The sequence below is a fragment of the Salmo salar genome, chromosome ssa13 (assembly GCF_905237065.1).
Source record: "Salmo salar chromosome ssa13, Ssal_v3.1, whole genome shotgun sequence".
NCBI lineage: Eukaryota > Metazoa > Chordata > Actinopteri > Salmoniformes > Salmonidae > Salmo > Salmo salar.
The window spans coordinates 37969625-37996914 of record NC_059454.1 but is presented as its reverse complement, the minus strand read 5'-3'; the positions used below and the strand labels follow the sequence as shown (position 1 = coordinate 37996914).

The 27290-nt window shown below is 46.2% G+C and overlaps 1 protein-coding gene across 2 annotated transcripts in view; it reads right to left on the bottom strand.

The window, feature by feature from the left end:
• Positions 1–389: 389 nt before the first annotated feature.
• plxna2 (plexin A2) overlaps positions 390–27290 on the bottom strand; it is a 304923-nt gene continuing 278022 nt past the window's right edge. For both annotated transcript variants that reach the window (XM_045693250.1, XM_045693251.1), the window contains exons 26-32: positions 26661–26764; positions 17214–17313; positions 9792–9982; positions 9378–9547; positions 8856–9068; positions 6641–6791; positions 390–4381 (exon numbers count right to left, since the gene is read on the bottom strand). In XM_045693250.1, coding sequence (XP_045549206.1) covers positions 4286–4381; positions 6641–6791; positions 8856–9068; positions 9378–9547; positions 9792–9982; positions 17214–17313; positions 26661–26764 — 1025 coding nt within the window. In that variant the 3' untranslated portion in view covers positions 390–4285. The remainder of the gene's footprint in view (positions 4382–6640; positions 6792–8855; positions 9069–9377; positions 9548–9791; positions 9983–17213; positions 17314–26660; positions 26765–27290) is intronic.

The following is a 27290-nucleotide window of genomic DNA, read 5'->3' as shown; positions in this document are numbered from 1 at the left end:
GTGTGTCCATTGATGGCAGGGTTTAGATTAAATCCCAGGAATAACCCAGGCTAAATGGAATGAATGAGAGAGAGCAGCCCTTTGTTCCCTGTAGGCTGATGGCCTGTGGCAAGGGCATAAAGTGGAGTGGCTAGGCTACTATAGGAATCTACCACAGTAGCTATATCAACTGTCCAGCCAGGAATTTGACCAATGTTAGGCAGTTCCATCATCATCAAAAACATTATTGGATATCACCTACTTCTGATTACCTCTCTGTATTTGTTATACAGTAGCTAACACATACAGTATGCTTGGAAAGGATTCTCCTAGTCTGATCCTCCTGAGGCAGTTCGTTTCTTCTAATGTCAACGAGACAAGGCAGTGTATTTCAGGTCTATGCGTTTTTTTTTTTTAACCAGCAAAGTTTATTTATATATAACAACAGTAAAAAGTGAATTCCTGGCTTGCAAAATAGGTGCTTCATATTTACAATAGGTACACAATAATATATTATCATAACAAAACCTAAGCAAAAAAAACAACCAAAAAAACGAGAACAACTTTAAATACTTTAAACTTTCTTAGAATTTTCACAGCACTTTTATAAAACAACAAGAACAGACAGCCATTATTATTATTATCGTCATTTGTATATACCAAATTACAGAACTCCAGTGTCTACAAAGGGTTGTCTACATTGGGTTGTGTTTAGAATGGAAGAAGGATATTCATTTCATATTGATACTTCTGCCTTGAGAATAATAGTTGACTTTTCGATTCCCCCGACTGATGACATGAGAAACGAAAAAAAAGTGAATTATTGTCTTGTTTTTCTGTAAGTAATGAAGCATGCCAGTAGACCCATCACTTCGCCACCACGTAAGCCAAGAGTAAAAAAGTGCACAACATCCTGTATCTTCTTCAATTAGGTTCCATCTCTTCTGTAGCGGAAATGGAAGTTGCCATTTTAATAATCCTCAACGTGCATCAACTGCAAAATGTCTCAGAGACAACTAACTGGCTGTGAAATTCAATTCTAAGCTGCAGAATGGTAAACAAACTATAATGATAACTTCCACCTTTTCATTTGTCGTCATCATCTCCAAAGTGTACAGTATGACATCAATCTGTTACAATTCATTCAAATCTCTTTCACAAAACGGCAGTGAGTTAAGACTTATAATAAGATCTAATAATAATAATAATAATAATAAGATGTAGAAACATATTTTCTATTGACTAGCAAGGTCATGGTGTTATAACATGGTGGCCAGAAGACAAGGTTGGATTAGATTTTTAGAACGGTAATGAAATAACCAGCAGATAGCAGTTTATGAAAATAAAGACAAGTCAAAAACAGAACATTAAGCAACGGTCCCTCAAGAGAAAAACGTTTCAGTCAAACTAGGCCTCTCTATTTCATTTAGCCCATTCCTATCAAGCCAAATGGAGAATATAGTGGAACACATACTATAAGGAGGTTTCATCACATGGAATATAAAAGGCACCAGAACACAGACAAGCAATATGAGGCATGAGAGTGCCTTGGTTCGCTTGGATGAGAGGAAGAGAATAGAAGGGAGGACACGGTGGATGCTTCATATTCGTGTTTGAGCGTGTGTCTGTATTTAAAGTGTACCTATAGATATTTGTGTAGCAGGGGGCCAACAGCCAGCCCGCCCTCCTGGCAGGACACATTAATACCATGTCAATCGTGATCGCCTTGCATTTCTCTATGCCTGTTTTTGATGTGTTTTTTTTCCATCTCCCGATCACACTCTGCACACGACTACACTCAGATCAAAGCACTGCTTCAAAGCCGGGAGCAGGAAACTAGAGCTAAAGCGGTTTCTCTCTCTCTCGCTCTCATTTCTGACTGAGCTCTACTCTTAAAACAGCTCTGGCGAGACGGCTGAAGCACTGCCTGCCCGTACAGCAACAGGCCATAACCTCTTCACCTTTCCTATCCTTCTCAAACAGGTCTTAACACACCGTGGCAAGACAGGTGCCTTATCAAAAGGACCGTGCCAATTTCAACAAAACGGTGCCAACAGAGGCGGTGGATTAGTGGTTTTGATGGTTGGTTGGTTAGCTTGGTGTTCTAAAGCCACAGACAAAACAAGCAGATCCATTAACATTGGTGTTATGCTCTCTCCCTCCATAAATCATTTCATCATACTGTTCACCTTTAATACTACCTAGTTTCAAGTACTTGATGTAAACAGTGAGCCAACAAAGAAGTCTGGAGAAAACAGAATGGTGGTGGTCATTCAAACCAGCAGAACGAATCTACACTATGTTGTCATCCAGCTAGGATGAGTACATGAAGGTTCCCTCGATCTATCCTTCCATAAATGGGTTAAGTTTGGTACAGGACAATCCAATCTTACCAAAGATCTACCTGGTACTGTAACACACATTATCTTTAATGTTTATATCCTCTTTTGACCATGCTAGCAGTTCAGATATTTCCTTCTTGACAAAAACAAAAAAAAATGACAACTTTCGACAAGTAACTATATATTGTACAGAACTGTCTCTCTCCTGAGCCTGCGACTGTCCTGCTTTCGTACCTGCTGCTTGTTCACAAGCTTACAGTTACATGAGCACCTCTCTACAGGCTCTTTACTTCAGTTCGAGGGCTTGGATGGCCCCCTCTGTAAAGCATTAACCGATGAATCATTTAAAACAAAGGGATCTTTTGGCACTACACAGGCTTTTTCTTATTCTCGTTTGGAAAGACGTTGTTGGTACATAGTTGGGTAGAAAACTCAGTTCGCTAGCATTTAGCCGCTGGCCAGCTCTAGCTGGCCTGATCCATTGGCACTTACAAAAACAAACAAAGATGGACTTGAAAACACTTCTTCTGACATGTGATACGATGCATGCAAGTTTTACACACACATTTGATCCGATCCCCCTAAAGCGATACAAACAGCAGTTATATAACGGAGTGTTTTCACTCCTGCCGCCAGCCTCAGTCCCCAGCTTGGCAGACTCTACAATCTAGTCTCCAGTATATTATGGCATTTGTACGTTAAGAGCAGCGTAGCCACGGCAACTACGGCTACATTACAGACTGTATAGTACACACCCTCTTACGGTAGAGATAGAGGATTTGGTAGCAGGGTAAATGATGGTGACAGGGGTAAAGGGACTTGGACGGATGTTCAGTTGGCCAACTATCTTGCCATTAAAGTTCTGTTCAACTAACTCCTATTTGTTTAAAAAACAAACTCAAATGAAAAAGTCCCATCAGCATTTGTACATTCACAGTACATACAGATGGCGTTACTGCAGAGGAGAGTCTTCTAGAAACCAGTAGGATGCTGGTTGTTGTTGTCCTTATAACCTAAACGCTCTGTGGGCCTGTGGATCTCCTCGTATCACACAGGCTACAGGGGTTTGGGGTCGATAAGCATGCTGGTTGAACTTTGACCCCCCTCAGAGGAGGTCCGTTCTCCGTACGATGCGGATGCGTTTTGTGGGTTCCTGTACAGGGCTGATGGGTTACAGTCAGAGCTGGGTTCTGTCCACTTGGTCTGGAGTATCATGTTGATAACGAATGGTAATGCTGTCTGAGGAGAACAGAGAGCAGGACAGGACATGACATAGAACCATGTCTTTCTGATGGCCACGGCAGCACCCTATAACGTGTTATAATACAACCTATGCCTTTGTACAGTACAACAATGTCCATATATGTAACAAGAGGAAGGTGTTTCCACTGCAACTGATAAGATCAAAATCTACACATACAAAAATAAAGCATATATTTTTGGAAGCAAAACTCAGCAACAATATCTCTGGAATCCATCATGAGAAGTCTTTATCGCTTTCGCTATCTCTTTTTCTTACACTGTCTCTAATGTGAGTTTTCAGCAGACAGGGAGAGTGTATCTGGCTATAACATCTCCCCTCTGTTCGTTCCTTCTCTCAACATATCTCTCCTCCAGGGCTATACAGACACAACACTGCCCGTCAAACCCAAAATAATATCAGCTGAAAAGAAAGATGCCATGTAGCCTTTATGGAGGTCTGTGGTCGCCCCACCTTACATCATCATCACCACCCATGTTTCCAGAGCCTATGGAGTCTTTTGGAGTTGGTGGCAGTATGGCGTAGGAAGAAAATTTGATTAAAAAAACAAAAACTCTTTATTTCTGGATTTAAAAGGTCCCAGGTCAATGGTGGTTGGTTGTGTCCCCCCCCCACCCCACTGTGAGTATCGGGACTGTTGGTTGGGTGGCTGTGGCTGATGGATATCCCGGGCCGGTCCAGTCGTCCAATCCCGTTGTCTGTCTCAGCTCTCCAGGGACATGGCTGAGATGAGCTGCTCCACCTTGTAGGCCAGACGCTGTTTCTTAGCCTGCTCGTCCTGCTCCAGGGCCATGGTGATCTGGGAGGGGGGGAAGACAGGACAACAACATGCTTTAATGTCACTCCTAACACACTCAAACCAGGAAGTCAGCCTACTGTGAACCCAGGACAACAACATGCTTCAGTGTCACACTCAACCCAGGAAAAACGTACAGATGTATTGAGGAATGTGATGTCTGTGGTCTGTTTACAGTATTATGTGTTGAGGAAGTTGACATTTGTGATTTGGCTTTTCTTAAATGCCCCTGGGGGAATAAATGAAGTTGTACTGACTCACATAATTTCCATTGTATGTCAACTGGCTTAGAGCTTTGTTGGATGGGTGGGATCATGTGTGATTGATATTTCCTGACTATACCATTAAAGATGAAATATAATTGTCTCTGAGTGGCACAAAACGGAGGAATCCAACTGGTGTTATGCCCTATCTTGCGCTTTTGTCCCTCTTTAAACGTGGGCATTTGTCAAGCTGTTCAAAGTGGAATCCGACAGGGTCTCCTCTCTGCTGTCTGTGGCATCACACAGAGTCACAACACGCTGTATGCATGCCAGGGTGACAACGCGGCAGCTGGGCGGTGCTTTTTCCATGTGCTCATATCAAACAGGAGAAATAATACCCAATAAGATCACTGATTCGAGTTATGCCACACAGTGAGTCAATATAAAGTGACACTGATTAAAGCTGCGGACCAATGCTAATGCAGCACAGCTCTCCCGTTTCTAGATGACAGGAATGTACTGATGTGATTGTATTCCCCCAGGAATACACAATGTTCTCAGAACTAGGCGTTGCGCTGAAAACATTATGGGGACATTAACGAAGACTAGTTTCTCTTAAGGTCTGTACATAGCTCCAGCAACCTGTCCCATAGTACACTACCTGCCTCCCTGCCTGTTGTCTCCCTCTCATCTGCCTAAGTGCTCTTAGAGCTGGCAGAGCAGAGCCCAGCGGAGCCTCTCCTCCTCATCCCCCTCTCCCCCTCATACCAATCTATTATGAATCTGTTGTGCTGTATGCAGGCACAGCTTCTTCCCTCCCTCCCTCCCTCCCTCCCTCCCTCCCTCCCTCCCTCCCTCCCTCCCTCATCACCAAAATCCATTCAGCACTGCGCTAGCCCGCTAGAGGGGCCACACAGGAGCCAGGCATGGAACAAACAACTGATGACGGCCAACGATAAGGGCCTTAGCACTGTGCCCAGGAGAGAGAGCTGGAGAAGAGGAGAGACAGAGAGAGGGCATGAGTGTGTGTGTGTGTGTGTGTGTGTGTGTGTGTGTGTGTGTGTGTGTGTGTGTGTGTGTGTGTGTGTGTGTCTGTGTCTGTGAGAGAGAAAGAAAGAAAGCTAGAGGTGGGGGAAGAGCGTGGGATAAAAGAAAAGGAAACAAAGTGGGAAGAAAGTGCGAGAAAGAGAGTGGGAGTAAAAGAGGTGGTCTCTGAGAGGTAAAAAGAGAGAGAGGAGAAGTGAACACTAGCTCTGGCGGCAGCAGCTTCAAGCTCTTAGGGCAGATGGGGAAGAAGAGAGAGAGACGGGAGAAACACAGAGGAGAGAGTGAAAGAGAGAGAGATAGATGGAATAGAAAGGGAGAGAAGAGGGAGTGGGCTCGTCGTCTTGTGAATGGGGCCTCAATAAGGTCAGACTAATGGCTCCCAGAAGAGGTGCTGACATTACAGCCGGAATGTCTCCATTACAGAACCTTTTCTCTCTCTCTCCCTCTCTCCCGTCGCTTCTTTGTCGCACTCTCCCATCCCTCTCCCCCTCTCTCATTTTCTCCCTCATTTTCTCTCTCCATTTTTCTTCTCTCTCTCTTTCTCCCTCTCTCGTTCTCTTTCTTTCCCTGAAACCCCCCTCTTCAACGTCTTGATTCTGCTCAAGCGAGCCACAGAGAAAGAAAGAGAGAGCGAGAGAGAGAACAGGGCTGTGTTCCTTCACACCACTCAGGGGATGGAGTAGCATGCTGAGCTGCTTGTACAGACGCTGTTCCTGTCTCTCCTCCACATATCATCCACCCACAACTCTCATTGGCCCAGGACATATGGCACTTAGGATGGGTTATGTGACGTGGCGGATAGGGGGTATGGTTCTTTGTGAGGAATACCATCAGATCAGAGAAACTCTTGGCATCTCTGAAAGTTTTTGAAACACTCTAAATGAGTTAGGAATGACCATGAACTAGACTAGACCTGACTGAAGAGGAGAGTTCATAAGACTGGAGCATGGCCTCGCCTGTTAAAAGAATGGTCATTATTGCAGTGTGTCTGTGTGTGTGTGTTAGGACTCACCTCCTCACTGTATTTGGAGACGTAGGAGTAGATCTCGTTGAGAGCACTGAGCATGTTAAACTCTGTGGAGTGGAGCCTGGCCTGCTCTGCCAGGTAGGCATTCATGTCCTGGTCACTGATGGCCGGCAGACGGTTAATGTCTGCGTAGTACCTGGAGGCACACACAGGGGGCGACGCTCAGTTTCAACATGCACACAGCCGAAACAATCTACACCAGAATTCTTTACTGGAACGTTGAGCCTCATTAAAGTACATCACAGGAGGCTCCTGAGGGGAGGAAGGCTCATAATAATGGCTGAAACAGAGCAAATGGAATGGCATTAAACACCTGGAAACCATGTGTTAGATGTATTTGATGCCATTCAACTTATTGCGCTCCAACCATTACCACGAGCCTGTCCTCCCCAATTAAGGTGCCACCAACCTCCTGTGGAGTACATATGTGAAAAAGTATGTGAACTCTTTGGAATTACCTCGATTTCTGCATTAATTAGTAATAACATTTGATCTGATCTTCATCTAGGTCACAACAATAGACAAACACAGTCAGTTTAAACTAATAACACACAAACAATTATACGTTTTCATGTCTTTAATGAACACACAATGCAAATATTCACAGTGCAGGGTGGGAAAAGTATGTGAACCCTTGGATTTAATAACTGGTTGACCCTCCTTTGCCAGCCACAATCTCAACCAAACGTTTTCTGTAGTTGCGGATCAGACCTGCACAACGGTCAGGAAGAATTTTGGACCATTCCTCTTTACAAAACTGTTTCAGTTCAGCAATATTCTTGGGATGTCTGATGTGAACCACTCTTGAGATCATACCACAGCATCTCAATCTGGTTGAGGTCATACCACAGCATCTCAATCTGGTTGAGGTCAGGACGTATTTTCTTCTGTTGAAGCCATTCTGTTGTTGATTTACTTATGTGTTTTGCGTCGTTGTCCTGTTGCATCACCCAACTTCTGTTGAGCTTCAATTGGCGGACAGATAGCCTTACAAAATGTCTTGATAAACTTGGTAATTCGTTTTTCCATCGATGATAGCAAGCTGTCCAGGTCCTGAGTCAGCAAAGCAGCCCCAAACCATGATGCTCCCTCCACCATACTTTACAGTTGGGATGAGGTTTTGATGTTGGTGTGCTGTGCCTTTTTTTCTCCACACATAGTGTTGTGTGTTCCTTCCAAAACAACTCAACTGTAGTTTCATCTGTCCACTGAATATTTTGCCAGTAGCTCTGTGGAAAATCCAGGTGCACTTTTGTAAACTTCAGATGTGCAGCAATGTTTTTTTTGGACAGCAGTGGCTTCTTCCGTGGTGTCCTCCCATGAACATCATTCTTGTTTAGTGTTTTACGTATCGTAGACTCGTCAACAGAGATGTTAACATGTTCCAGAGATTTCTTTCAGTCTTTAACTGACACTGTAGGATTCTTCTTAACCTCACTGAGAATTCTGCGCTGTGCTCTTGCAGTCATCTTTCCCTTACGGCCACTCCTAGAGTAGCAACAGTGCTGAACTTTCTCCATTTATAGACAATTTGTCTTACCGTGGACTGATCAAGGCTTTTAGATCAAGGCTTTTAGAGATACTTTTGTAACCCTTTCCAGCTTTATGCAAGTCAACAATTCTTAATCTTCGGTCTTCTGAGATCTATTTTGTTTGAGGCATGGTTCACATCAGGCAATGCTTCTTGTGAACAGCAAACTCAAATGTGTGTTTTTTTATAGGGCTAGGCAGCTCTAACCAACATCTCCAATCTCGTCTCAATGAGGTTAGCTCACTCCTGACTCCAATTAGCTTTTGGGGAAGTCATTAGCCTAGGGGTTCACATACTTTTTCCAACCTACACTGTGAATATTTAAATTATGGATTCAATATACACAAGAAAAATACAAGAATTTGTGTGTTATTAGTTTAAGCACACTGTGTTTGTCTATTGTTGTGACTTTGATGACCAATTTATGCAGAAATCCAGGTAATTCCAAAGGGTTCACATACATTTTCTTGCCACTGTATATGGCCAATATACCACGGCTAAAGGTTGAACAGCCCTAGCCGTGGTATATTGGCCATATACCACCACCCCCCCCCACCCCCCAGGCCTTATTGCTTAAACATACTGCAAGTGTATCCAGGACCAAAATAGTTTATGAGCGGTAAGAAAACAAGGAAATAGAATTGTATGTGTATATTTTGTCTCACTCACCTTTCTACCCAGCTCTTGTAGTTGGGGATGTCTTTAGCATACAGCAGCTTGTTGGAGGGTGAGTCCTTGCCCAGGCGGTGCTCTGAGGTGGAGCAGGAGTCCATGAAGGTCTGGGCCACCACAGACAGACAGGCGTCCGTGATGCTGCTCTTGTGGATGTCAAACACAAACTGGGGATTCTTGATCACGTTTACCCAGAACCGCAGCGGGAGGCTGATAAAGAGGGCACAGAAATGAGTCAGTCAGAATCCCCTCTCAGTATTTTTCTTCACTCTCTGGGTCATGAAAGCACTGAGTCAGAATCCACTAACTATCAGTAACGTATTTCTCTCCTCTTTCTGGGTCACTAAAGTGCTGGCTTTAGGGAGGAGCTTTAGGCTCAACTCCAGACAGGCAGAATCCAGTACTGTTTTGGAAAGTTTCTCAGTGTATCATCCTCTGATTGATACACATCACATCCTACATTATACATCCTATTGATGAATCCTATCATTCCTATTCTACATCCTCCAGGTTCCTCACCAGTTGCTCTTCCACGTGTGGCGGACATCTTGGTCGTGGATGCCGTGTTTGTCCGCCTGCTCGTCCAGGAAGTCAAACATGTATTTGATGGCGAGGGGCAGGGCGCTACCCCGGTGGACGGTACTGAACAACGTCTCAAACAGGTCGTCCACAAACTTCTGCAGTGTACCCTGGGTAAACACAATGGACACACCAGGTCAGACATACATAAACTCACTACAATAACTGATTTCCTAAAAGAATAGGCAATAACCTAAGCAGATGAAAGTCTGTCATTAGCCACTGGATCCAAAATACAGGATTGTACCACCAGTCACTAAGTACAATTTATGTAAAACAAAACACTGTAACTGAAAGTAAACTACTGTAGTATAATTGAAATATGGAGGTAAAGAAGTTTGTGTTGGGTGTTACCTTGGTGGCTAGCAGTCTGGTCAGGTATATCTCGGAGACCATCTTGCTGCCGCGGTCTCCCTCCTTCTGGTCTCCATGCTCGTGGTTCTTGACGAGGTGCCACACTTTGACCCCACTCTCAAGGTCAGGGGTTATCATAGGGGCACGGGAACGCAGACTGTCTGGACTACCTGTGTACCGGAAGGACGAGTCTAGAGAGAGAAAGAGAGAGCGAAAAAGGGTAGGAGAGAGAGATGGAGGGACAGAGAGGGAGATAAATTAGACACTTTAAATGAGCCACTATGTTCCTAGTTCTGTGCTCTATTCCCTTGTCCTGTTTAGTAACACACACGCAAGATGGCGCCAACAGACAGCTCCTAAGCAACTTTGCTGTATTTGTTTTTTGTGTGTTATTTCTTACATTATTAGAGAGAGATGATATTACATACAGCCAGAAATAACTTTTGGATGTCAGAGCGGTGGTATCTCACCAGCATTATGACCAGGAATACTACTTTCCCGAATTGGATTCTTTGTTCGTACCCCCCAGGGAAATTGAACTTATCCCAGAGGCTGCTCCAAGACGCCGCCGGTGGAGAAGAGGTATATATTACTCGGCAATGTTCAGTCTCTGGACAATAAAGTAGACGAGCTGAGGGCGAGGATCTCCTTCCAGAGAGACATGAGGGATTGTAACATACTCTGTTTCACGGAATAATGGCTCTCTCCAGATATACTGTCCCTGTCCATACAGCCATACAGGTTCTCAGTACATCACACAGACAGGAATAAAGAACTCTCCGGGAAGAAGGAAGGCGGGAGCGTATGTTTCATGATTAACTACTCATGGTGTGATTGTGATAACATACAGAAAGTCCTCAAGTCCTTTTGTTCACCCGACCTAGAATACCTCACAATCAAATGCCGACCGTATTACCTCCCAAGAGTATTCTCTTCGGTTATAGTCACAGCCATATACAGTCCACCTCAAGCCGATATCACGACGGCCCTCAAGGAACTACACTGGACATTGTGCAAACTGGAAACCACATTTCCTGAGGCCGCATTTGTTGTAGCTGGGGATTTTAACAAAGCAAATTTGAGGAAAATGCTGTCGAAGTTCTATCAACACTTGCGCTGCTTAAACACTCGACCACTGCTACTCCAACTTCCGGGTAGCCTCTGAGAATAACATTGACATATACACAGACACGGTGACTGAGTTCATCAGGAAGTGTATTGGGGATGAAGTTCCCACGGTGACTATTAAAACCTACCCAAATCAGAAACTGTGGATAAATGGCAGCATTCGAGCAAAACTGAAAGCGTGAACCAAACGCATTTAACCATGGCGAGGTGACTGGGAATATGGATGAATACAAACAGTGTAGTTATTCCCTCCATAAGGCAATCTAACAAGCAAAACATCAGTACAGAGACAAAGTGGAGTCGTAATTCAACGGCTCAGACAAGAGACGTTTGTGGCAGGGTCTACAGACAATCACGGATTACACAGGTCAACCCAGCCACGTCGCGGACACCGTCGTCTTGCTCCCGGACAAGCTAAACACCTTTTTCACCCGCTTTGAGGATAACACAGTGCCACCAACGCGGCCCACTCACATGAACTGTGGGCTCTCGTTCTCCGTGGCCAACGTGAGTAAGACATTTAAGCGTGTTAACCCTCGCAAGGCTGCCAGCCCAGACGCGTCCTCAGAGCATGCGCAGACCAGCTGGTTAGAGTGTTTACGGACATATTCAATCTCTCCCTATCCCAGTCTGCTGTGTCCTCAGCCCCCTCCTGTACTCCCTGTTCACCCATGACTGCGTGGCCACGCATGCCTCCAACTCAATCATCAAGTTTGCAGACAACAGTAGCTGGCCTGATTACCAACAATAACGAGACAGCCTACAGGGAGGAGCTGAGGGACCTGGCAGAGTGGTGCCAGGTAAATAAAATTACCTCAACGTCAACAAAACAAAGGAGATGATCGTGGACTTCAGGAAACAGCAGAGAGAGCACGCCCCTATCCACATCGATGGGAGAAGGTGAAAAGCTTCAAGTTCCTCTGCGTACACATCACTGACAATCTGAAATGGTCCGCCAACACAGACAGTGTGGTGAAGAAGGCGCAACAGCATCTCTTCAACCTCAGGAGGCTGAAGAAATTTGGCTTGGCCCCTAAGACGCTCACAAACTTTGACAGATGCACAATTGAGAGCATCCTGTCGGGCTGTTTCCCCGCCTGGTACGGCAACTGAACTGCCCGCAACCAAAGGGCTATCCAGAGGGTGGTGCGATCTGCCTAACGCATCACCGGGGGCACACTGCCTGCCCTCCAGGACACCTACACCACCCCGTGTCACAGGAAGGCCAAAAAGATCATCAAGGACATCAACCACCCGACTCTTGGCCTGTTCACACCGCTACCCTCCAGAAGCGAGGTCAGTACAGGTGCATCAAAGCTGGGACCGAGAGAGTGAAAAACAGCTTCTATCTCAAGGCCATCAGACTGTTAAATAGCCATCACTAGCCAGCTACCATCCGGTCACTCAACCCTGCACATTAGAGGCTGCTGCCCAATATACATAGACATGGAATCATTGGTCACTTTAATAATGGAACACTATTCACTTTAATAATGTTTACATACTGCTTTACTCATCTCATATGTATATACTGTATTCCATTCTACTTTTAGTCAATGCCACTCCGACATTGCTCATCCTAATATTTATATATTTCTTATATTTCCATTCTTTTACTTTAGATTTGTGTGAATTGTTGTGAATTGTTAGATATTACTGCACTGTTGGAGCTAGGAACACAAGCATTTCGCTACACCCGCAATAACATCTGCTATATATGTGTATGTGACCAATAAAATTTGATTTGATATTTCCCCCCAACACACACCCACTGAACCTCCTCCTGTCTCATTTGCCCTTCTCCTCTGTAGTCTCATTACAAAGCTTAAAACCCCTAGTCCCTTGTTCCTCTTTAACCTTTCTGTAAAGTAAATTGCAGCGCTGGATCATTTCATATTAGCTTGGCGGAAATGTGATGAAGGAAGGGGAATAAATAGGTCTCTGTCTGTCTGTTCGTCCATCTCAATACATGTCTGTTGGCCCTCTGGACTGCAGGAGCAGCACCCTCTCACTAGACTAAACGGATGAAAGGAGCCATGCACCAATAATATTTTATTAAGTCCAGAGAGTGGGGGAGTGGTGGAGGGGCAGCTGTCAGCCCAGTGCCACCCCCTCTCTTTCATATCATCCCCCGCACATCTCTCTCTCTCCCTCTCATATTATCTCTCTCTGTCTCTCGCTCTCTTTCCTTCATATTATCCCTCTCTCTGAATAGAGGTGTGAGAGAGAAATCCATATTTATGTTTATTTATTTTCCCTTTTGTACTTTATCTATTTGCACATCGTTACAACACTGAATATAGACATAATATGACATTTGAAATGTCTCTATTCCTTTGTAACTTTTTTGAGTGTAATGTTTACTGTTCATTTTTAATTTCAGCTTTGTTTATTATCTATTTCGCTTTGGCAATATAAACATGTTTCCCATGCCAATAAAGCCCTTTTGAATTGAATTGAGAGATAGAGCCCTGGCTTCCCGTGGGTTCCTCTTAAAAGGAATTATAATTGTCTCTTTCCTGCTGTCGCCGGGTTGAAAGAGTCCTAATCAATGCATCAAAAGATCTCTAATATGTAAAGCACTCCAGCCATCTTCTTTCCCTCATTCCTTTGACATTAAGGAATGGCGCTCTTTCTCCTCCTCTCTTCTTCGCCAGTGTTCTTACTTAGCAGCTCTTTCCTCCCCAGTGGCGGTGAGTGTGTGTGTGTGAGTGTGTGAGAGAGGTCTGGAGGGGCTCTCTATCATTGTCAGATCCCTCTCACCTGTCTTCAAAGGGCAGTGTGGGACAACAAAGCCTCAGAGCTCTACAGCGACTTACAGCTCTAAGTGGTATTTTCTAAAGAGCAGCAGCAGCGAGAAGGGTCTCTAGGGTGGCCACTGGGGACCTTTGAGTCTGGGGGGGGGGGTCTGTCAGCCCCTGTGTGTGTCTCCCTCTGTGTGTGCGAGTGGGGTGGATTGAGGTCTCAAATCCCATTTTAAGCCACTGGCAGGTCCTTGCCCCTCCTTCTCTCTACTCCTTCCTCTCCAGGGGGGCAGACCTCTCCCTCCTATCTTCAGCTCAGTAACCACTGCACCAGGCTTCACGCTCCCGGGGGTGGGTGTGAGGGTAGCAGGGGTGTGAGTGTGTGTGTGTGTGTGTGTGTGTGTGTGAGGTAGGTTGTGAGGCATCAGGGGGGAGTGTAGCGAGTTACTCAGGGCCGGGAGGGCGCTGGAACGGTAAATTGAGGCGGGATGCTAAATGCTGAACGTTAAATTGATATGAATCAATCAGCTGGGTGTCGGGGCACATCTGTGCCCGCTGTGCCAGGCTTTGATTGATTGGGGACCGGGCTGGAGCCAGAGGAGGACAGGTTGTTTTTTGATGCAGCATCGTACAAAACACACACACACACACACATTGCTATTTAATGACTTTGGTGAAATATTCAGATTGAAGCAGTATGTTGTTCAGGATGGAATACTGTGTAATATTGTATGCATCACCAGCCACTGAACCAAACTGAGACCAAAATCATGTGTTAGTTTTCTTTACATCATTCAGGTTGGCAATCCATCTCCAGATCCTCTGTTTCAGTCATTACAGAGTAATACTTATTTACTACATTAGAGTATAATACTGCTTTGTTGGTTATGTAGTCATTACTCATGTACAGTCAGGGGAAAAAGTATTTGATCCCCTGCTGATTTTGTACGTTTGCCCACTGACAAAGAAATGATCAGTCTATAATTTTAATGGTAGGTTTATTTGAACAGTGTGACAGAATAACAACAAAAAAATCCAGAAAACCGCATTTCAAAAATTTTTATAAAATCATTTGCATTTTAATGAGGGAAATAAGTATTTGACCCCTCTGTAAAACATGACTTAGTACTTGGTGGCAAAACCCTTGTTGGCAATCACAGAGGTCAGACGTTTCTTGTAGTTGGCCACCAGGTTTGCACACATCTCAGGAGGGATTTTGTCCCACTCCTCTTTGCAGATCTTCTCCAAGTCATTAAGGTTTGGCAACTCGAACCTTCAGCTCCCTCCACAGATTTTCTATGGGATTAAGGTCTGGAGACTGGCTAGGCCACTCCAGGACCTTAATGTGCTTCTTCTTGAGCCACACCTTTGTTGCCTTGGCCGTGTGTTTTGGGTCCATCCACAATGCCCTGGCTGAGGGAAGGAGGTTCTCACCCAAGATTTGATGGTACATGGCCCCGTCCATCGTCCCTTTGATGTGGTAAAGTTGTCCTGTCCCCTTAGCAGAAAAACACCCCCAAAGCATAATGTTTCCACCTCCATGCTTGACGGTGGGGATGGTGTTCTTGGGGTCATAGGCAGCATTCCTCTTCCTCCAAACACGGCGAGTTGAATTGATGCCAAAGAGCTCCATTTTGGTCTCATCTGACCACAACACTTTCACCCAGTTGTCCTCTGAATCATTCAGATGTTCATTGGCAAACTTCAGACGGGCATGTATATGTGCTTTCTTGAGCAGGGGGACCTTGCGGGCGCTGCAGGATTTCAGTCCTTCACGGCGTAGTGTGTTACCAATTGTTTTCTTGGTGACTATGGTCCCAGCTGGCTTGAGATCATTGACAAGATACTCCCGTGTAGTTCTGGGCTGATTCCTCACCGTTCTCATGATCATTGCAACTCCACGAGGTGAGATCTTGCATGGAACCCCAGGCCAAGGGAGATTGACAGTTCTTTTGTGTTTCTTCCATTTGCGAATAATCGCACCAACTGTTGTCACCTTCTCACCAAGCTGCTTGGCGATGGTCTTGTAGCCCATTCCAGCCTTGTGTAGGTCTACAATCTTGTCCCTGACATCCTTGGAAAGCTCTTTGGTCTTGGCCATGGTGGAGAGTTTGGAATCTGATTGATTGATTGCTTCTGTGGACAGGTGTCTTTTATACAGATAACAAGCTGAGATTAGGAGCACTCCCTTTAAGAGTGTGTTCCTAATCTCAGCTCGTTACCTGTATAAAAGACACCTGGGAGCCAGAAATCTTTCTGATTGAGAGGGGGTCAAATACTTATTTCCCTCATTAAAATGCAAATCAATTTATAACATTTTCAACATGCTTTTTTCTGTATTTTTTTGTTGTTATTCTGTCTCTCACTGTTCAAATAAACCTACCATTAAAATTATAGACTGATCATTTCTTTTTCAGTGGGCAAACGTACAAAATCAGCAGGGGATCAAATACTTTTTTCCCTCACTGTATCTCACAGTCTCTCTACAGTACATTCTTAATGTGGCTGTGTTAATGAGGAGATGGCAATGCTGTCTCTGACATCGTAAACGTCACCATCTTTATGAATTTGAGATAGTCCTATAGGACTTTTATTGCACATTGCACATGACACATTAACCATCCTCATTGTTTGTCTGACACTGTCCAGGGATAATTTCCAATATACTGTTGGTTTTGTGATTGGCAAATGGGGTCTTAGTAAATAGGAAAGGAGAGGGACGATGGTGTTACTGGCCCAATTGGTCATCTCTCCAGGCGACAGAAAACAACCTATGGGGGTTCTCATCCAATCCCAGCCCTGATAATGGGCCAACCGTGTTCCGTTTTCACTTTCTATTGGTGTGAAGTATCATTCACAGTGAATAATTAGCCAATCACACGCTGCCATTGGGGTTGGGCATGGAACCAGATGGGAGGCCCTGTGGCTCACCCTTGTGACTGTCACCAGTGTGTGTGTGTGTGTGTGTGTGTGTGTGTGTGTGTGTGTGTGTGTGTGAGACAGACCATTACACCCTGGCTCCAGGCTCAGTCTGGCATCCTCATTATTATACTTGATGGTAAAACAAAACACCTCTCTCCATGTCTCCCATCGGGCCCTCTCTACTCTCCCCCTCTCTTTCTCTCCCTTCATCCCTCTATCCCCCACTCTTCCTCTCCATCCCTCTACCACCCCTGCAGTTTCTGGGCTGTGAGGTAAATTGCAGTAAACACCGTCGGGAGGAGATAGTACGGTAAGCAATGGCTCCGCAGCAAAGCATTAGACGCTCCAAACAGAGCTGGTCTTTAGCGAGGAGGGTTTTATTTTTGCTCACATTGTGGCTCTGGACAAAATGTCTACAAACTCATCTGAAAGGCTAACGTGTATATCAGTTCTGCTCACACCCAAAGGCTTAGACACGGAACACTTTGACCTCCAACCCTCCCTTCCTCTTCCTGTGTTAGTATTTATGTTGATGTCGTTTGTTTGAAATGGTCCCGTGGCTTGAGGAGCTAAGTACAGTACTTACCGTGGAGATCTATGTACAACGTTCTATGTTCTATGTGCTCACCATATCTGCTGATGGAGGTCCGGGAGATGCTGGCTGACGGGGGGATGTTGTAGGAAGAGGTCTGTTTGGGCACCAGAGCCACCACACAGCGGTCAGACACCTGCAACAACACAACAGAGAATATTTTGATAAGAGAACAAGCTCAACCACCTACAGGCGTACTGCTCACGGATAACATGTTGTCCGTATGCAGTACACATTGATCTGCAACCCTGGTTTAGCACACTCCGCCCCTTTCCAAGAGGTACGAACATGTGCTCACACAGCATCTCCTTCCTCTCCTTCCCCTTGAATCCCTCCCTCCCTGTACCCTGTCACATTCTCTCCATTCAGCTTCCTCTCATCTCTAAAGCCTCGTGGGCTCTCTCTGAAGAGCGTCTCTCTGTAAGAAACGACTCAGATGCCTCTGTGATGAGATGATCCGCATCGTCATTCCCATCACTCCCCAGCCATTAGGGAAATAAGGAGAGGAGAGAAGAGATGGGGAAGAGGAGGTGGGAGTGGGCAGAAAGCCGGAGCTAAAGCAATGTGGAGTGAGGGCTTCCCACTGGCATGTCTAGAAAACAACCTCTCCCGCCTCACTGTCATCGCAGCATCTCAGAGGGGGGGACGGGGACAGGGGGGAGGGGGGGAAAGAGAGGAAAATACATTATGCCATAACAGTGATGGAAAAAGAGAGACAGACCGAAAGTGGAGGGATTGTCCAAAAACGGAAGGGAAATTGATGATAAGAAAGAAAGATATTGAGAGTGACAGAGAACAATAGCACAGTGGAAGAGTCAGCCCTCCAATCCAGCTCTATTGTCTACAGTATTCCTACAAAGATTTCTTTTGATCTCAACTACACGAGGTACAGAAGGAGGATGGGCTCTCTCCACATGAAAGAGTCCTCCTTATAGGACACCTTTACCCTACTGTACATGCCAGGACCACTCTGACTATCTCTCTGTCTTTGTCTATGGACGACACATTGCTGACTCTGTCCACAGTCTCTCCGAGCCACAACAATAAAAGTCAGTGTTCTAAACCATTCCACTTTCTACTGTCATTTACTCTACAATTTCATTGCTAATCACAGCTGGGAGGTTGTGTTTGCATGCACTCTTTCAATCTGGATAGACAAAATATTGCACACAAATATACAAAACCACTGTTTCCTTTTTGAGAACCAAAATACCAAAGCCCTCAGTGGCATTTCCAGCCAGCCCAGTGAAGGGATTTGAGTTTTCGGAGTGAGAGAACAAGAAGGACAAGCATCCAAAAGTGTGAAATCACCAAGCAGCCACAGGCTGAATGAAAACCTCCTATATGACATGAAAACAAGGTTGAGAGAGAAATAAGCTGTCCCCCGACCTCTCCTCACTGTTAGTCTCTCTAATGCTTCAGCTGGGTACCTCTCCTCACTGTTAGTCTCTCTAATGCTTCAGCTGGGTACCTCTCCTCACTGTTAGTCTCTCTAATGCTTCAGCTGGGTACCTCTCCTCACTGTTAGCCTCTCTAATGCTTCAGCTGGGTCACCTCTCCTCACTGTTAGCCTCTCTAATGCTTCAGCTGGGTCACCTCTCCTCACTGTTAGCCTCGCTAATGCTTCAGCTGGGTACCTCTCCTCACTGTTAGCCTCTCTAATGCTTCAGCTGGGTACCTCTCCACACTGTTAGCCTCTCTAATGCTTCAGCTGGGTCACCTCTCCTCACTGTTAGCCTCTCTAATGCTTCAGCTGGGTCATCTCTCCTCACTGTTAGCCTCTCTAATGCTTCAGCTGGGTACCTCTCCTCACTGTTAGCCTCTCTAATGCTTCAGCTGGGTACCTCTCCTCACTGTTAGCCTCTCTAATGCTTCAGCTGGGTCACCTCTCCTCACTGTTAGCCTCTCTAATGCTTCAGCTGGGTAACTCTCCTCACTGTTAGCCTCTCTAATGCTTCAGCTGGGTCACCTCTCCTCACTGTTAGCCTCTCTAATGCTTCAGCTGGGTACCTCTCCTCACTGTTAGCCTCTCTAATGCTTCAGCTGGGTACCTCTCCTCACTGTTAGCCTCTCTAATGCTTCAGCTGGGTCACCTCTCCTCACTGTTAGCCTCTCTAATGCTTCAGCTGGGTACCTCTCCTCACTGTTAGCCTCTCTAATGCTTCAGCTGGGTCACCTCTCCTCACTGTTAGCCTCTCTAATGCTTCAGCTGGGTCACCTCTCCTCACTGTTAGCCTCTCTAATGCTGCAGCTGGGTACCTCTCCTCACTGTTAGCCTCTCTAATGCTTCAGCTGGGTACCTCTCCTCACTGTTAGCCTCTCTAATGCTTCAGCTGGGTACCTCTCCTAACCGTTAGCCTCTCTAATGCTTCAGCTGGGTACTTCTCCTCACTGTTAGCCTCTCTAATGCTTCAGCTGGGTCACCTCTCTCTCCTCTCCTGTCGCCTCCTTTCTAACACTTCTCCTCCTCCTCTTCTCTCCTCTCAGCACTCCACGGCTAATGACGTGGCCCCACGTTGTACAGTAGCAACCCTCAAACCCCCCTCCTCCACTAATTTCTAACAGTCCAATAGCTGGGGTCACAGCCAGGGTCAGGGCTAGAGCTAACTCCAGCTCCAGCAGACAGAGCACTTGAAAGGACAGGAGCTCGAGGAGGATTCATCTCATTAAATGATGCCACACCGCCTGCCCTCTTAGTGGGAAACGACAAACCGCTCTTTGGAACCTCTTTCCAGCCGTCGGCTCTGGATTGTGAAGACCTCTCTTCTTTCCTCCTGAGCCCAACCTATCCTCTCCCTCTCCATCCTAACCTTCTCCATATTTTCGGAAGCCTTAACTCTCGTTCCTCCAGCTCTGACAGTAGTGACACCTGTTCCTTTCTACACCGAGCATTGTCTCTCTTCCTCTCTCCTTTATGGAATAGTCTGACAGGAGGCTCTCTCTCTCTCTCTGCCTCGCTCCGATCCTTCTCCCTCCCCTCCTTTATGTTATAGAGTCTGATAGAAGGGCTGTGCGAGCGTAGAGATAGAGATGGGTTGTGGCGATAGTGTAGATGATTGAAGGCGTGCAGCTTCGTCCTTCAGGGCTAATCCACAGTGTGAGGCAGGGAGCTGAGGTGAGCCTGACAGTGGCCTGCAGGTGTGATAAGACTTCCATCAAACAGCCCCCCGTCTGTCCTCCCCTCCTACACCCACACCTGCCTATCTCTCATCCCCTGATCCTGTGGCCAAGCCTGGCTTAGGAGGCCTATCTATCACAGACTGGACTGCGCTGGGCTGATGTTTAGCCACACACAATTTCCTAACTGACAGGTCTTTTAATATAGAACTTAAGGTCATTAAGATGAAAGGGTTATTTTGTAATTTGTGTTTTTATCAAACTAAATAGCTTTCTAAGAGCGTTCTAATAACGTATACTGGCTGGGACAATGCAATGAGAGTTGAGTCCCACTGTGTTTCCTAAGAGAAGATGACTCAATCTGCAGCAATACTGGCTGTCATCAGACCCCATACCAACTGTCTTGGCGTATAAAGAAATCTGTGGAGAGCAGAGGAACGCTGTCTTCACTATGCCTGCCAAAATGTTGATCTAGATTTCCTTCTCTGTCTGAGCATATTTTAAAACTCAAACTCTGTCTGTGGGGCGTTGTTTGCTCAGATGACAACAGGGGACGAGCCGCCACAGAGAATCAGATTGATGGAAAGATACGTTTCTGCTGTAATCCAACTATCCGTAGTGTCTGTCTGGGTTGATCTAAAATAGACCCAAAACGTCCCAGTGCAGGTTCTCAGTCTGGGTGGTGGGAAACTGGAGCTCCTGGTGAAGTCATGTCTGTGCCTCCACAACACAACACCAGTAGGACAACACAAGGTCAGGACACAACATGGAGGCACAGTGACAGGGCTTTAATGTCTTGGCACAGTTTAGCCCACTACACTGCAGGAGGATGGGAACCAAGTCATTTCCTGCAGCCATTTTCCTCAGTCACATTTCCAGCTGTGCCCCTGGAAAAATCCTTACCATCCACATAGGCACAGCAGAGGAAGGGAAAAACCAAGGTACGTGTGAAGCAAATCTGACTCAAATTCCTACACTTTTCCCAAATATGCAATCCATTTAACTGCAACCACCCCACTGCAATGCATTTTAAGTGATCTATTTGCAGTTTAAGATTTCACCAACACCTCACACGGGCAAGCATTCACATCTCTAAACATCGGACTTCCCACACAGTTTTTTATTTGAATTGTAAATCTTGCCCTATGTCTCATGCCACTCAAGCCCATTATATGGTAATTGGATGTGAGTGTGCCACCTCTGGTCTAGCCTGTTCTAGGCCCTGCTCCCCTGGGAACTACTGGACCGGTAATGCTATTCACCAGACGGAAGGTTAAACATCTCACCTCGGAGGATGGCAAAGAGAGAGGGAGAGAGAGAGAGAGGGAGAGGTAGCAAAAAGGAGGAGAGATACAAGGAGGGAGACAGAGAGTGCAAAGAGTTGAGCTGGGATCATGAAAAGAGAGAAGGAGAGGGATAGAGAGCGAGAGAGAGAGGACAGAGAGAGAGTAAGAGCTGGGCTGATGAAAAGAGAGAAGGCGAGGGAGATAGAGAGGGATAGAGAGAGAGGAAGAGGTGCAAGGGTAGGAGATCGAGAGAGTGCAAAGGGAAAGTAAGGGCTTGGCTGCCGAAAAGCTCCCTTTGACAAGGAGGAAGACTAATCAACAAAGAGAGATCAACATCAGCAATCAGCCAGGCACTCTCCTATCTCATCAATCTTTTATCTGCTCTCCTCCTGCTCCGACCAACAGTCCAGAGGGGTGTGTGTGTGTGTGTGTGTGTGTGTGTGTGTGTGTGTGTGTGTGTGTGTGTGTGTGTGTGTGTGTGTGTGTGTGTGTGTGTGTGTGTGTGTGTGTGCGAGAGAGAAAGTGTGTCTGTGGAGATTCATTTAGTCCCCCTGAGCTCCAAGTATACTCTCAGAAAAAAAGGTGCCGAATTGTACCTAATACGTACAATCGCTTGTCACTGTAGTGGTACTCTGTAAGGTACGTCATTATACCATTAGTTCTAGGTACATAGTTGTACCCTTGCAGTTCCTACCATAAAAGAGCAAATAGTGTACCATATAGTCCACAGATACAAAAGCGAACCTTTAGAAAAGGTTCAAATGAGCCTTTTAAGGGTACCATCACACTGACAAAGCCATTTGTTCCTTCTAAGTGGCAAAAATGTACTTCTCTATACCAAGTCCCTCACGTGTACACACCTCTCCGCCATCCCACTTCTTTTTTATTATTATTAAGGTCGAGTCATGCGTCCTCCGAAACATGACCCGTCAAACAGCGCTTCTTAACACCCGCACACTTAACCCGGAAGCCAGCTGCACCAATGTATCGGAGGAAACACCGTTCAACTGACGACCAAGTCAGCCTGCAGGCGCCCGGCCCTCCACAAGGAGTCGCTAGAGCGCAATGAGCCAAGTAAAGCCCCCCCTCCGCCAAACCCTCCCCTAATCCGGACGACGCTGGGCCAATTGTGCGCCCAGCGTCACAACCGGGCACGGCCGGCGATGCAGTGTCTTAGACCGCTGCCCCACTCGGGAGTCCAGCACCATCCCCAAACGGGACTCGAACCTGGTCCAGCCAACACCTTAACCATTACGCCTTGAGATCCGTAACTCCTGGCAAGGTCACTCAGTGTTGGGTTAAGGTCGCTACAATATTAATTACATCACTTTATTGTGACACGGTCTTATGTAAGCCTTTATAAAGACCTCAGATCTGGCAGCGGACATGCTGAAACATAACCATAGACCACTTAAACACTTCCACTCATGGGTGGCCAAAAATAACTAACTGAAAGCCACGCCCCCACTAATCCACGCCTCCACCCTGGCATACAGAAATGAATCCTCTCTGTACCCCTTTGTTTGTGTATGATAATGTGCGTACCTCTGAAATTCAGGTACATTATGTGTATTTTAATATTTTTGTACCCCCGGGAACAATTCCCGTACGCTAACTGTACCCGTTTAGTCTGAGAGTGTAGCAAAGGTAGCTACTGAATAAAGATGCTTCCGTACAGTCTGTCTCGTTTTAAATGCATGCATTAAAGTTTTAATTTCAGTTGGAGGAGGCAGGTGAGGAGGGGGTGTGTATATCCATATCTGGGGTATGTAAACGTCCATTTCCCATGAGGTAGGGAAATAAATAGCAGAGCTTCCAAGGTTGTTAGGGGTTTCATGAATTTGAATGTGTGTCTGTCTGGTCACACTGTCTGGTGTGAGAATTAGCAGAGTCACAGGGGTGAGGTTCACTAATTCTGCATATGTAAATATTTCGCACGCACGCACACACCTTCTACATATCTCTATTCTCTTACTCTGGGCCTTAATGAGTTGTGCTCCGTCTTCGTGCCAGGAGGCACACACTTGCCAGATGTGGCATTGTAGCTGCCAGTGGCATTGCGCACGCACGCACGCACACACACACACCTACCTACCTACCTGGCTCATCACAGCTATAATGATAAACAAGAGGCTCCATCGCTCCCCTTCCTTTCCATCTTCTCTCCCCATTTACTCTCTTCCCCTGCTTTCTTGTCTCTACTCATCCCTCCTCCCTCTAATCACCCCGCGTCCGGCCCGTGTGCGTCTCCTCTGTAGTGGTGTTGTGTTAGGGCGTCAGATCCATGATCAATAGGCAGGCTTCAGATGTGCTATTGAGCGCTGAGAGATGCTCCTCTATCGCTGTAACAAATGTGTGTGTGTGTGTGTGTGTGTGTGTTGTTGTTGTGCCCTGTAGCGTCTCCCACGGCTAATGAAGGAGACAGAGTGACACAAAGCAACATAACAACAACAGAGAGACCTGTCGGAGGATGGAAGCTAACATATTGCACATCCTCCATCAACCATTACAGAGCACCATAAAGTCACAGAGTAGTACCATAGAGACTCAGTAGTACCATAGAGACTCAGTAGTACCATAGAGACTCAGTACTACCATAGAGACTCAGTAGCTACCATAGAGACTCAGTAGTACCATAGAGACTCAGTACTACCATAGAGACTCAGTACTACCATAGAGACTCAGTACTACCATAGAGACTCAGTACTACCATAGAGACTCAGTAGTACCATAGAGACTCAGTAGTACCATAGAGACTCAGAGTAGTACCATAGAGACTCAGTACTACCATAGAGACTCAGTACTACCATAGAGACTCAGTACTACCATAGAGACTCAGTACTACCATAGAGACTCAGTAGTACCATAGAGACTCAGTAGTACCATAGAGACTCAGTAGTACCATAGAGACTCAGTACTACCATAGAGACTCAGAGAGTACCATAGAGACTCAGTAGTAGTACCATAGAGACTCAGAGTAGTACCATAGAGACTCAGAGTAGTACCATAGAGACTCAGTAGTACCATAGAGACTCAGTAGTACCATAGAGACTCAGTAGTACCATAGAGACTCAGAGTAGTACCATAGAGACTCAGTAGTACCATAGAGACTCAGTAGTACCATAGAGACTCAGAGTAGTACCATAGAGACTCAGTAGTACCATAGAGACTCAGTAGTACCATAGAGACTCAGTAGTACCATAGAGACTCAGTACTACCATAGAGACTCAGAGTACTACCATAGAGACTCAGAGTACTACCAGAGAGACGCAGAGTAGTACCGTATAGACTCAGAGTAGTACCGTACAGACTCAGAGTAGTACCGTACAGACTCAGAGTAGTACCGGACAGACTCAGAGTAGTACCTTAGAGACTCAGGGTAGTACCGTAAAGACTCAGGGTAGTACCGTAAAGACTCAGGGCAGTACCGTAAAGACTCAGGGCAGTACCGTAAAGACTCAGAGTAGTACCTTAGAGACTCAGATTAGTATTTTAGAGACTCAGATTAGTACTTTAGAGACTCAGAGTAGTACCTTAGAGACTCAGAGTAGTACCTTAGAGACTCAGAGTAGTATCGTAAAGACTCAAAGTAGTATCGTAAAGACTCAGATTAGTATGGGTACCATCGAGAGCGCTCTGAGGTGGTTAGGGGGGGGGGGAGAGAGAGGTTGAGACCGCTGCTTACTATCTGTGGGTGAAGGAGGGGAAAGGAAAAGAGAGAGAAAAAATAAAGGCGAGACAGAGGGGGTACATACAGTAAATCAGCATGGGACCAAGTCCTCTACGAAGGACACTATGATATGTCCCATCTAATAACCCTGACACCTTGTAAATTATTCTACCTCTTTTTTCTCCTCCTCTGGGGAAGCAGGTCTGAGAGAGAAAGGCACCATGGTAAGGCTGCAGCCCCAGCCCCCCTCCATGACAGACTGAACCTAGTCCTCTGTAACACACACACACAAAGCACCACGGCTGCAGGCTTCAGGGCTGCAGATCAACAGGCTGCAGTCTGGAGCTCTGGGCAGATGGTCTCCTTGTCTGAGTAATGGGAGCCTGCTGACCCTCTGCACTGCTGAAAGATTCATGTGCTCTGGAGAAGACTAGCTGCCTTCTCTCTTTACCTCTCTCTCTACTACCCCCCCCCCCCCAGACCATGAAGGTTGCAAGGAACTGCAGGTCAAGTCTGAGCCTCTGAGATGTAGAGAGAAGTTCAGCGTGGCGCGAGGCAGGGCTAATTGCCACGGTAACAGGTAAAGGACAACCTAGTCCCTGAGCGGAGGGAGATTAAATATAGATAGCAGGAGTAGAGGGCCTCAGAGGAGAGGAGAGGGAGAGAGAGAGAGAGAGAGGAAGAGAGAGGGAGAGACAGAGAGAGAGAGACAGAGAGAGAGAGGGAGAGACAGAGAGAGAGAGGGAGAGACAGAGAGAGAGAGGAAGAGAGAGGGAGAGACAGAGAGAGAGAGACAGAGAGAGAGAGGGAGAGAGAGAGAGAGAGGGAGAGACAGAGAGAGAGAGGGAGAGACAGAGAGAGAGGGAGAGACAGCGAGAGAGAGAGAGAGAGAGAGAGAGGAGAGAGAGAGAGAGAAAGGGAGAGGGAGAGAGAGAGAGAGAGAGAAGGGAATGAGAGCGCGAGAGACTGTATCTCTCCAGGGAAGACACTTTATAGGAGGTGTCGGTTTTCTCTCTCTCCCGCCACCTGAGGAATAATTGCCCTCTATTCTGTGTGAGTCATGCAGATCAGATGAAACCAGGCGAGTGAATTCTAATGAGAGTCTGGAGGAGGATTCAACATCTCAAAGTCAGAAGCTGCTCAACATTAAAGTTCACCTACAGTACATCTGAGTGGGCCTGGGTAATTACATTTCTATAAACTATCATTATACTACTATATAGAACGGGTGTTCATAACGTGGCTGATTCCCTTCAACTCCAGAGAGAGACTTATATGGATACCGTACACAACAAACTGCAATATACTGTCGTCAATACGTATATATGTAATGTAGATGGAGTACCACTGCCTGGTAGTGCATGAGTGTGGCGAGTCTAGATATACGCAACGTAGATCCGGTCACCGTACCTGGTAGTGCATGAGTGTGTTGAGTCTCTTCCAGTCGTTCTCTATCTTGGTGGTGATGTCCTCGTCCTGCAGCACCACGCGGGCCATCCGCCCCTGACGCCACTCTGACGGGGCCAGAGAGAAGAGACACTGCGTCACTCACGCTGCCAGAAACACAATCACCCGCAGACACACACACACCAACGCACCTATGCACGGACGCACACGTGCAGATAACGTGCACGTGAACATATACACATACAGTATCCTCTCTTTTGTGTTTTCCACTTAGTGTTGAAGCCTTTGTAACTTACGCTAATGCCCTTTTCATAAGGTGTGAGCTGAGTTACCTACGACTAATTCAAATCAACAACACTGGTCTACAGTATAAAGAGCTTCACAACCCTGTCTGTCTGTCTGTCTGTCTGTCTGTCTGTCTGTCTGTCTGTCTGTCTGTCTGTCTGTCTGTCTGTCTGTCTGTCTGTCTGTCTGTCTGTCTGTCTGTCTGTCTGTCTGTCTGTCTGTCTGTCTGTCTGGTATATGGCCAATATACCATTGCTAAGATCTGTAATGCGGAGTGCCTGGATACAGCCCTTAGCCGTGGTATATTGGCCATATACCACAAACCCCCGAGGTGCCTTATTGTTATTA